At 37.4% G+C, this 12,061-nt stretch overlaps 1 protein-coding gene across 1 annotated transcript in view; it reads right to left on the reverse strand.

Moving 5' to 3' along the window:
- Positions 1-2,863: 2,863 nt before the first annotated feature.
- ZYG11B (zyg-11 family member B, cell cycle regulator) overlaps positions 2,864-12,061 on the reverse strand; it is a 71,097-nt gene continuing 61,899 nt past the window's right edge. The window contains exon 14 of the mRNA XM_045897680.3: positions 2,864-7,788. Coding sequence (XP_045753636.2) covers positions 7,598-7,788 — 191 coding nt within the window. The 3' untranslated portion in view covers positions 2,864-7,597. The remainder of the gene's footprint in view (positions 7,789-12,061) is intronic.

The raw sequence follows: 12,061 nt of genomic DNA on the forward strand, positions 1-12,061 counted from the left end.
CATAGTGCTTGCCTTGATATACTTTCTGGTTATATTGGAATTCCAAGTCAGCCATTGGAATCTATCAAATAACTAGTAGTAGTTGAAATTATAGACCCCGTACAATAGTACTTGCTGCATAGTGCTAATTGATTGACCCCAAATCCTAAACTATGGTTGATTTATTCCCATAGGTCTTTAAAGGGGAAAAGTCTTTATTTATTTATTAAAAAAAAATTTTTTTTTATTTATTTGAGAGAGAGAGCATGAGAGGGAGGAAGGTCAGAGGGAGAAGCAGACTCCCCGCCGAGCAGGGAGCCCGATGCGGGACTCGATCCCGGGACTCCAGTATCATGACCCGAGCTGAAGGCAGTCGCCCAACCAACTGAGCCACCCAGGTGCCCTAAAGGGGAAAAGTCTTTAAATCCATTGCTAATATCCACAAACAATGTGATTTATTTCATGAGCCGTTTCAGAGGGCTTTTGATTATAATTATAATTATACCTTTGCCTTCACATTGAAAGACATCAGTACTAGTATTTTACAAAGTAGCCGATGTTCTACCAATAGTGGGGACACTAGTGTCAAAACAGTGTCTAGGTTTAATCTACAAGTTCCTCGGGCGCCTGGGTGGCTCAGTTGGTTAAGCGACTGCCTTCGGCTCAGGTCATGATCCTGGAGTCCCTGGATCGAGTCCCGCGTCCAGCTCCCTGCTCGGCAGGGAGTCTGCTTCTCCCTCTGACCCTCCTCCCTCTCATGCTCTCTGTCTCTCATTCTCTCTCTCTCAAATAAATAAATAAAATCTTAAAAAAAAAAAAAGGTAATCTACATTAAAAAAAAAAAATCTACAAGTTCCTCTATGTACTGTCTTATGATTTGAGGCAAGTCTGTTGACCTCTTTAGCCTTCCCTTTAAAGGGGATAATTCTCTTCCCTTACAAGATGTTTGAGGGTTAAACACGGCACTTGGCTCATTATTCATAATATCTGCAGTTTTGAAGTGTTTTGTTTAAGGCTGAATTGATGAGACGGAGAACTAGGTAGAAAATGTGTTTGGTAACTCCTTAATTTCCACATTCAAATATGACAATCACCATTCGTATGTAATTGAAAATGGTTCCTTTTATAATGTGTATTAATGGGAAGTGACAGGAGATCTAAGGTTTTTTTGTTTTAAGTGATTTCTATGCCCAGCGTGAGGCTCAAACTCTTGATCAAAAGTCGCTTGCTCCACTGTCTGAGCCAGCCAGGCGCCTGAGCAAAGTTTTTTTTCGTTCTTAGCTCTTATATTCACATCCCAGTCTAGGAGGGATACTCACTAGAGATGGTCTTTGAGTCATTACAAGATGAGTTTAAACAGCTGTCCTACTGAATGCATGGGAGTAAGCCATTCATTTGCAGCATCTGGCTACTAGTGCCATTTCCCCAAACCTGTTCCAAAGGCTTACTCTGAAAGCTAAGAGCTCACTGCGGGTACTCCTACCCTACGATTTGCTCTTTCACAGGCTGGAGCCTGTGTAAAGGCTGGATTTTGAGGCTGCATTGGAATCTAAAATTATGAGACAAAAATGATTAATGTGAATGCTCACGGTTTCTACATTCATCCCCTCCTCTCAATTCGAGGAGTTAGGGTTAGTCAGATCTGTTCACTGGACTCCTAAAATGCAGATTAAGAATGGAGAATAGGAGATGGAAGGGTAATGGGGAGGAAAGGAAGAATTTAGTCGAGAGATTGGGTCAATTTACATAATAAAAACTGTGACAAAGGGTGAGGGAGGGGGAAGAGTGGAGGACTTTAAAATTTTTCCTTTTTGGAGTGTTGGCTATAGACTACACAGCTCATCCACTTAGTTGGTTAAATATTAGCCAAAAGTATTTCTTTTCCTCAGTATGTATGGACCATAGTAATACCATGTCACTATTGAGTGAATTACTGGACAGATAAACAAGTTAAAACTAGTAATTATTATAAAAATTATAGTGAAACTTAAAAACAAAACCTATCACCCGAACACAGCTAACCTCATGTTTGTGTATTAGTGAAGCAATACAATTTGTAGTGGCCATTCATTAACAATTCTATAGCATTTAAACACTAATGCTGCCTTAGAACACCTCCTCATGGACAATCTCCACTTCTTTGACCATTTGGTGTACATCATTTTCTGTACCATTCACTTGATGCTTAATCACATAATGCCTAAGATCTAAGAAATCTCATGCTATTATGTAACAACATGGTGGGGAAGAGAGGCCCACTTGATTGGAAGTTGGAAATTAGAACTATAGGGCAGAGTCTGTCACTGACTTGCATGTGACAGACAAGCTCATTTTATCTAAGACTACATTTCTTCAACTACAAAATTAGTTTCTGAAACTAAAATAACTAAGGATTCTTCCTGGCTATGGGGTTCTTATACTTTGTTGTTTGGTAGTCCCTCATTAAATATATTTAATATACATAATATTGTTAATTATCTCAATAGTTGTGTGAATGGATGTCAACCCAGATGTTATGTTCTCTAGGAAGTCTTGTTGGGCTGTGTAATGGGTGCCCAATTTGGATTAAGTGTGATCTCCGTGCCTCTCTAACAAGCACTTTGGACTGGTCTGTGATACAATGTTAGATATTTATATGCTTGATATTTCTTCTCCAAAAAACTGTAAGTTCTCTGAGGGACTTATAAATTATATAAATTCCAAAATTTTAACAGTACCTGCCATAGGTATTTAATGAAATGAATGAATGGAGTTCCAATACTAGAAATTTCTGCACTAAAACCACTGGTAAGCAATTGTTACGAGTGAATAACCAAAGAATCTAAATCTTGCATTAAATTTAAAGCAAATGTCTAGAAATAAAATACACAAGACACACTTTACATAAAATTTATACATTTATTTAGGCAAAAAAAAAATTGCAAAACAAAACTCTGTACACACACAACATTAATACCTAAGTGATGTCCTGATTTAAAATATAGCATGATTCATGTACAGAACACTCCCATTCATCTGGCCACAGTGAGAACAGTGCCTTCAGTCCAGATAACTGAGAGCCTTTGAAATGAACACATTACACTTCCCAATGAATTTTTCATATCCTTTGAAAGGAGTTAAACTCTTCCATCAGAATTCAAGGCAAAGATAGCTTTTCTCTCACAAGTCCGTGGGAATTTGACAGTGGGATTTCTACAAAAATCAAGGATTTTAAAATTTTATTCTTGCAGATTATCTGAGTATAAATCTTGACATTAACATTATCCCATTTTTAAAAAAAATGCTCTCAAGAATTTCTCGCTTTTATGAAAGTATCTCAGCTTTCATTAGCTAAGTAGCTTCTTGCTTCTAAGCTGATTAGAATAATCTTAAAAGAACCCATTTGAACAGTTTTCCCAAAAGTAAGTTCAAAGTTAAGCACATACTATTAATGAACTAGATTTATGATTTCCCAGAATAATTTTGATCAATGTGGATTTTCTAAATATTCTTAATAGCCATTCTATCTAGCTCTAAAGTTTGGTTGTGCCGTCCAAACAAACCTTGCTTCATCCAGAGAAATGAGAAATAGCACTGATTTTCCCATAATTTACCCCAAAAAATTGGGTGATGGGAGAAACAGGCAGAGAAAGCTCTTTCTCAGGCTGCCAATCAGTTAACATAGAATGTCTTAGGTTAAGATTTGGAAACTGAAGAATGCATAATTAGGAGTGTACCGTGTCATGCAAAGTCTATGAGATACTAAAAAAGATAAAGCAACTACCCATTTAAAGCACATTCAGCAAATTCCTATTATACTGCTATTCTCATCACTGGATGAAGGCTGGATTTGCATTATTCCTAAAGTAGTACATGAGTTAACACTAAAAATAAAAAATGTGTCAATACAAAGTAAATGGTAAAGATTAAACATCCAACATCCACACAGTCATTTGAAACTGCTACAATGGATTTGAGAGGGAAACTGTAAGTTTTACAAAACTGCTCTGTAAGCTGTCTTGGTACAGTACTCTGAAGTCCTACCCATATAAAGTTCCCAAACAAGTAACATACAGATAAAACTGCCATGTCCGCTGATATTATGATACTGCTTTTAACTTAGACTTTCAGTTTAATAATACTGTTTATTCCATAATAAAAGCTGCACAATGACCAAATAGTGTAAACATACCAGTAGAGGGCAGGAGGGGGGTGGGTTTCAACAAAAACAAAACTAAGTTTGTTTTCCCATTACTCATGACCTCTTTTCAACTTTGGGTACTGCTGCTGCATGGTGTTCTATGGGTGGTCATGCATTTTAAAATACTAAGTCAAAACCATCATTCATTAATCTATCATAAGTTAGCACATAAAATATGTTTTCATAAAAATGTGTTCCAAAGGGCTAGAAGATGGCCCAATGCGCTCTTGATACATAGCATAATTAAACATACAGCCAAATGAAAGTGATGAGGGAGAAAAAGGGCCAACTCAAAAGGTCTCAATAGTAAGAACAACTTTCTAGGCTGGATAGACTAATGTTTTAAACATGAATCTTTGATTCTTTGGAAGTTTGCAAACAAAAGAGATCATGAAATTAAATCCCCGTAGCACCCTTTTGTGGTGACTCACCTCCACTTTGGGTAATTAAGTGGACTATTGCTACCAAATGGCATTTCTATCTAGGGCTAAAGAGTAGCAATATTTAAGGTCAATTCCTGGAACTGTGGGTCTGATAATTCAAAAAATCCTCAACTAAGATCAGTAGCCACTGAGTCCTTGGCCAGAGGGTAAATTAAATTAACCCCTTATTATTACTTGATTTATGTTTCTTTTCAACTGCCAACAGGAAAAATGATTTTTTAGAATATAAAGACCACAAGCAAAACTCACTTGATGGAAAGAATGAGATTCCTTATTTTTGCTTTAATTTCAGACCATTCTTGTTTTACTCAATGATACCAACATGCATAATTATACTTTAAAAAGTCTAATTCCATTTTCTTTGGTAGATCTAAACCTTGCTGCTGCTTGTGGACTGATGGAGTGACATTTTATAACATCTGAGTGCACCAGTGATTTGAGCAATGAGTGGTTCAACCCTAGTCTAAATTGTGCTTGAAATAGCACCTCTAAGCCACTGAAGAGGTAACCCTTGAAGGCACCAAGTACTATTACATTCCAGTATACACATGTAAAAGGGAGGCCTAACAGATTCTAACTGTAGACACAGGCCAGTTATGCCTCATAATTTCAATATATACATCTACTATATTTTAGCCAGATTCAAGACCTTACAGACAATTCTGTGCCTTAGTTAGATACACAATTTTAAGAACCATCCCAACCACAAAGGCACTACCATTTTTATATATGGGATGTGATCAATTATTTTGCTCTTAAGACTCAGAAATATCCCACCATTACCAATGCTCAAAGTAGTAAGTTTAGAATTAATTTTAAATATTTTTGAGCCTTCATCTATCAAGTTATTCTGAATAATGAACGGAGTTATTGTTTTCTGTACATTTTTAGCTATTTCTGAAAACAATTTGTAAAGATAAAAACCTAAGATTAGCGTGTAAGGAACATGCACTTTTGTCTTGAACAAGACATAAGAGAAACTTGAAGCCAAACTTCTCAAACAGGCTTTCCCTTAACTATGCAAGCTAAGAGACCTGAAGATAGTCAACATAGCTAGTAACTTCCAAGCTATATTTTCTACATTTTGCCTTAGACATTAAAATCTGGGAAAAAGAGGGAAAGTTAAAAGAATTTTCCACTTCCTCTGAAATAGACAATCTGTGAAAATTTATCTTGAGCCTATAAAAATTCCTTAAACCCATCAAGTCAGAAGTAACCCAGAATATAATATGGGTTTTAATGGTTCTAAATACCTCTTTTCTTTTAGTTTAAGTTTTCATCCCTGCGAAGGAGTACAAAATAATTCAAGTATGACTTTTGTGATAGTGGTTTGAAATACATACGTCAAAAATGTTATCAGCATACTAATAAGCCAGCTCCTTTCTAAATAAAAATGCTTCTAAATAATCACCATAATTTAAACCATTTAAATCTCTATTGAAGGGGCACCTGGGTGGCTCAGTCGTTAAGCGTCTGCCTTAGGCTCAGGTCATGATCTTGGGGTCCTGGGATCAAGCCCCGCATCGGGCTCCCTGCTCCACGGGAAGCCTGCTTCTCCCTTTCCCATTCCTCCTGCTTGTGTTCCCTCTCTTGCTGTGTCTCTCTCTGTCAAATAAAGAAATAAAATCTTAAAAAAAAAAAAACCTCTCTATTGAAAACATTTTGGCCATCTATGAAGAAAACACAATCATCTGAAATTTGTCATTAACCTCACTCACCAACTAAAATTTAAAATGGAAATTAAGTTTCTTGGTGACTTGCTGCCTCCCAGCTTTCATTATTGATATAATGATAACTGATTCTTTACTATGCTATAATGGGTATCATAAAGGAAAGGCAACTGTCTAAAAAATAACCCATCAAAAATATTTCCTTTTATGCACCGCAACTAGAATCATTACATTTAATAATAGCCTAGTGCTTCTCATTCATTTTTGGCAGTGAGATGTGGACATCTTTCTCCAACATGAGAACATAAAATACATGTATTTTGAAACAAAAGAAAATTTAACTTCTTGTGACAAAATTTACTGTCGTTAACTGTATTTTAACTGAGCAGGTAATACCATGTGTAGTCTCTATTTCACTGAACAAAATGACTTTGAAATAGAGGGAAAAGAAGTCAGTTTTAACAAGAGACAATTTTATAAAAATTCACATTTTCACAATAGTATGATGTATAGAGATTCAGACAGTTAATCTTTAACACAGAATGCTGTAATATTTTACATTGTGATGCCTGGGGAAATATTTCTAGAGAGTAACCAGCAGTCCGTGTAGGAAGCAGCAGCCCATGCTCCCAGGAATAAATATGAAGAACAAGCTACTGCTCACTGCCTCAGGAGAAGTACGGGTTCCAGAAGGATAGCTTGTTCCAGTTTAAGAACTATAAGAGCAGACCTTTCTCCAGTTCCTAATCTTTTTTCTCCCTTACTAGTTTTCTTTCTAATACATTTTTTCTGCCAACTACCCAGGCTCCAGTCAGTGAGTAGCTTTCAAAGAGGACTCGGATTTCCATTCTTTCACACTAAGGACATCTTATAAAAGGTACACAGACAGAGAATAAAGGCATTTTATACAGAAGCAGTATAAAACTTACAACTGAAGCAGTGCCAGAAATCAGGTTAACAGCTTATCTGAAGCTGCAAATTGATTGGAAGGGACTTTAAGATCAGAAAAGTCTGGCCTAAGGGTTCGTGCAAACTTTATCATAAAACTGTAGAATTTCAAGCACAGTAAGTTCAAACACAGAAAGATGTGGAAAATTTCCTAAAAGGCAATGACGAAGGAAGAGACCCTTCTTGCCTCAGAAGTTAAAAACCACAAGACAAATTAGAGACTGTTCACGTTGGCAGTACTGTACACCATCAATCCCAAACTGATCTTATGACTCTTGTCATAGAAACCCCTAAAACATCACAGAAGATAAGATATTCCAAATGAGCCTATCACAAAGAGGATTCCTGTGATTCAATTATCCAACTACCTATGGCTATCAATTTAGTCTAGCTTGGGGCTGCTTTTTACAGGGAGGTGGTCTGCCATGGCGCACAATGTGTTTTTCTAAGCTGTCCAGAATGGCCACAGCGATCTGTTGGACATGGGGATCAGTCTGTTCATGTTCTTTGATGTTGTATAAATGCTGCAATCCTCCTTCCTCAATCAGCATGCTGCAATACCTTGAGGCTGAAAAAGAGGAGAGCTTTTCTTACAACACTTAAAAATTATCCCACACACAAAAAAGTTCTATTTTCACTTAAATGTTAGCTATTTCATTTTGACCACTAACATATGCTACAGCTTGATAAATACCTCTGTAATGATGTCTACACTGCTAGTCCCCACAAATAATAATGATTCTCAATCATATATGTATATATATATATATATATGATTCTCATACTCATATATATGGTTCCCTTATCAAGGCTACCATAGCTGGGTGGGGGGAGGGTGTTGGTCCCTCACATCCACAAGTCTCTATTTGGAAAGAAAGGACAGCAGAAAACTGCTTAGAGAGATGTTTTAACCAATCTTCCTCCTCCCTGTCCTTGTACTATAACTGGGACGGAAGAAACAATGAGATATGTAGAAATTTTAAAAGTTATATGGAAAAGCATAGACAATTACTTTAGACATGGTAAAAGAAACATTTGTATGTTCTTAAACTCAAAGTTTGATAAAAGTACCTTTCCATGGTTGTATGTAACCTAACCAGGTTGCATGTTGACTGGTTAGGTTAGTTTTCTCCCATGTGTTTTATACAAAATGGAACTGATAAACCATTTTTTACCAAAAATAAATAAAAATCATAACCTTAAAGCACAGACAATCCAGAGAAGAAAATTTCGTTGATCCCAAATCACAGGTAAGATAGGTACTGTTACGCTTTTATGCATTTCCTATATATTTTTTAAAAAATTTAATGTATTCATATTGTACATGTAGTTTTCTTTTTAAATATTTTCTTTGCCTTGTTTTTAAGTATTTCTTCTTTTTATATACACGACTTTTGGAAGTTTTTTTAGTTTTGGGGTGCCTGGGTGGCTCAGTTAGTTAAGTGTCTGCCTTCAGCTCAGGTCATGATCCCAGGGTCCTGGGATCGAGTCCTGCATCAGGCTCCCTGCTCAGCGGGGAGGCTGCTTCTCCCTCTCCCCCTACCCCTCCCCCTGCTCGTGTTCTCTCTCTTAAATAAAATCTTAAAAACGTTTTTTTTTTATTGGGCATCTGCCTTTGGCTCAGGTCATGATCCCAGGATTCTGGGATCAAGCCCCACATTGGGCTCCCTGCGCAGTGGGGAGCCTCCTTCTCTCTCTCCTGATCCCCCTGCTTGTGTTCCCTCTCTCTCTCTGCCAAATAAATAAAATCTTAAAAAAAAAAAGTTTTTTTAGGGCGCCTGGGTGGCTCAGTTGGTTAAGCGACTGCCTTCAGCTCAGGTCATGATCCTGGAGTCCCTGGATCGAGTCCCGCATCGGGCTCCCTGCTCGGCGGGGAGTCTACTTCTCCCTCTGACCCTCCCCCCTCTCATGTGCTTGCTCTCTCTCATTCTCCCTCTCTCAAATAAATAAATAAAATCTTTAAAATAAAAAAATAAAAAAGGTTTTTTAAATTTTAGTCATATTTATTAAAGTATAATTTATACACAATAAGATATACCCAAATTTAATCTATTATTTGATGAGTTTTGGCAAATGTATACACTTCTGTAACTACCATCACAATCAGAATATGGAATGTTAAAAAAGTTTCCTTGTGCACCTTTGTAGTCAATCTCTGCAGCCTCACCCAGGCAACCACTTTTCTAATTTCTATGATATAGACTACTTTTGCCTGGTCTAGAACTTCATGTAAATAAAATCATATAGTATGTATTCTTTTGAGTCTGTCTACTTTTGCTCAGCATGACATTTTTGAGATGCATCCATACTGTTATACACATATGCATGTAGTAGTTTTAGGTTTTTCTTTTTCTTCTTTTTTTTTTAAGATTTTATTTATTTGACAGAGAGAGACACAGCGAGAGAGGGAACACAAGCAGGGGGAGTGGGAGAGGGAGAAGCAGGCTTCCCGCGGAGCAGGGAGCCCAATGCGGGGCTCGATCCAAGGACCCTGGGATCATGACCTGAGCTGAAGGCAGATGCTTAACGACTGAGCCACCCAGGCGCCCCTGATTTTATAATTTTTCAATCCCATCAGTAATGAATGAGAAAGTTGTTTCACATCCTTGCCAACACTTGTCATCATCCATCTTTCTGTTTATAGGCAGCCTTCCTAGTAGGTGTGAAGTAGTGTCTCACTGTGGTTTTAATTTATATTTCTCTATGACTAATGATGTTGAGCTTCTTTTCATCTGCTTATTGGCCATTCATGTGTTCTCTTTGTAGAAAGTCTATTTAGATCCTTTGCCCATCTTTAAACTGGGTTATTTTTATCATTGAGTTGTAAAAGCTCTTTATATATAGTTCTGAAAACATGTCCCTCATCAGCTATATAATTTGCAAATAATTCAACCATTCTATAAGTTGTCTTTTCACTTTCTTGGTGGTATTCTTTGAAGCATAGAAGTTTTAAAAATTTTTTATTAAATCCAATTAAACTAGTTTTTCTTTTGTCACTTATGCTTTTGGTGTCCTAAGAAGCTATTGCTTAATCCAAGGTTATGGTGATTTATGTCTCTGTTTTCTCCTAAAAATTTTATATGCTTATATATATGTAGATGTGGTTCTTACATTTAGGCCTTGGCCTCATTTTGAGTTAATTTTGAGTTAAGTTTTATATACGGTATGAGGTAAGGAATCAAGTTCTTTCACATGTGCCTATTCAGTTTTCCCAGCACTGTTTGTTGAAAAAACAATTCCTTCCCCACTGAATAGTCTTGGCACCCTTGTCAAAAATCAACTGACCATAAATACATGGATTTATTTCTGGACTCTCAATTCTAATGCACTGACATATATGTTTGTCTTAATGATGTTCAACATCTTTTCATGGGCTTACTTGCCATCCATTAATCTTCTTTGGTGAAGGGTCTGTTCAACTCTTTTGTCCATTTTCTTTTTACTTGTATTATTTTCTTATTATTAAGTTTTGAGAGTTCTTTTTGTTTTTAAAGATTTTATTTATTTATTTGAGAGAGAGAGCACAAGCGGGGGGAGCAGCAGGCAGAGGGAGAGGGAGAAGCAGGCTCCGCGCTGAGCAAAGAGCCCAATGTGGGGCTTGATCCCAGGACCCTAAGATCATGACCTGAGCTGAAGTCAGGTACTTAACTGACTGAGCCACCCAGGCACCCCTAAGTTTTGAGAGTTCTTTTTCTTTCTTTCTTTTTTAAGGATATTTATTTATTTATTTATTTGACAGGGGGAGAGCACAAGCAGGGGGAGCGAGAGAGGGAGAAGCAGGCTCCCCACTGAGCAGGGAGCCTGATGTGGGGCTGGGTCCCAGGACCTGGGATCATGACTTGAGCCGAAGGCAGACACTTAACCGACTGAGCCACCCAGGCGCCCCGAGAGTTTTTTTTTTTCTTTTTTTAGGATTTTACTTATTTATTCGAGAGAGAGCAAGAGCGAGCACAAGAGGGGTGAAGGGCAGAGGGAGAAACAGATTTCCCACTGAGCAGGGAGCCCAATGCGGGGCTGGGTCCCAGGACCCTGGGATCATGACTTGAGCCGAAGGCAGACGTTTAACTGACTGAGCCACCCAGGTGCCCCAAACGTTCCTATTCTTTTAACACACCCACATGTGGAACTTTGTTATGAGTACTAGGAAACTAATGTCATACAATAAAGATAATGTGATTATTAAAAATCATGTTGTTAAACTTTCTAAAATATGGGAACATACTCATTATAATGTGTGAAATAGGTACTATTATTATTCCCATTTAACAAAGGTGGAAACTGAAATCCCAAACTTAATAATTTGCTCAAGCTGGCATACATAGTAAGTGCTGGAATATGATTTGAATCCAGGTAGATTCCTGTGTGCCCTTAACTACTATGCCATACTATCTCTTAATTATTAAAAGCTGTAAGCAGCATTAGAACTTTTAATGCAAACTGAGAAGTTAATTCCATTTAAATATAAGCCAAATAAGCCTGGGAAGCAAGAATGCAGAAACCTGAACTACCTGAGTTGGAGATAAACTACTCTAACATTCCCTAATTACAGTGCATTTTATTTCTTGTCTTTTTTTTTTTTTTTAAGTAATCCCTATACCCATTGGGGGGCTCGAACTCATGATCCCCAGATCAAGAGTCTCATGCTCTACTGACTGAGCCAGCCAGGTGCCCCTACAGTGTATTTTATTTTTATTTTATTTTATTTTATTCTAGATTTTATTTTTAAGTAATCTCCATACCCATTGTGGGGCTCTAACTTACAACTCCAAGATCAAGAGTTGCATGCTCTACCGACTAAGACAGGCAGGCACCGCCCCCCCCCCCCCCCACAGTGCATTTTA

The sequence above is a fragment of the Mirounga angustirostris genome, unplaced genomic scaffold (assembly GCF_029215605.1).
Source record: "Mirounga angustirostris isolate CCGP_5_RB_7025 unplaced genomic scaffold, mMirAng1.0.hap1 SCAF_4, whole genome shotgun sequence".
Lineage (NCBI taxonomy): Eukaryota > Metazoa > Chordata > Mammalia > Carnivora > Phocidae > Mirounga > Mirounga angustirostris.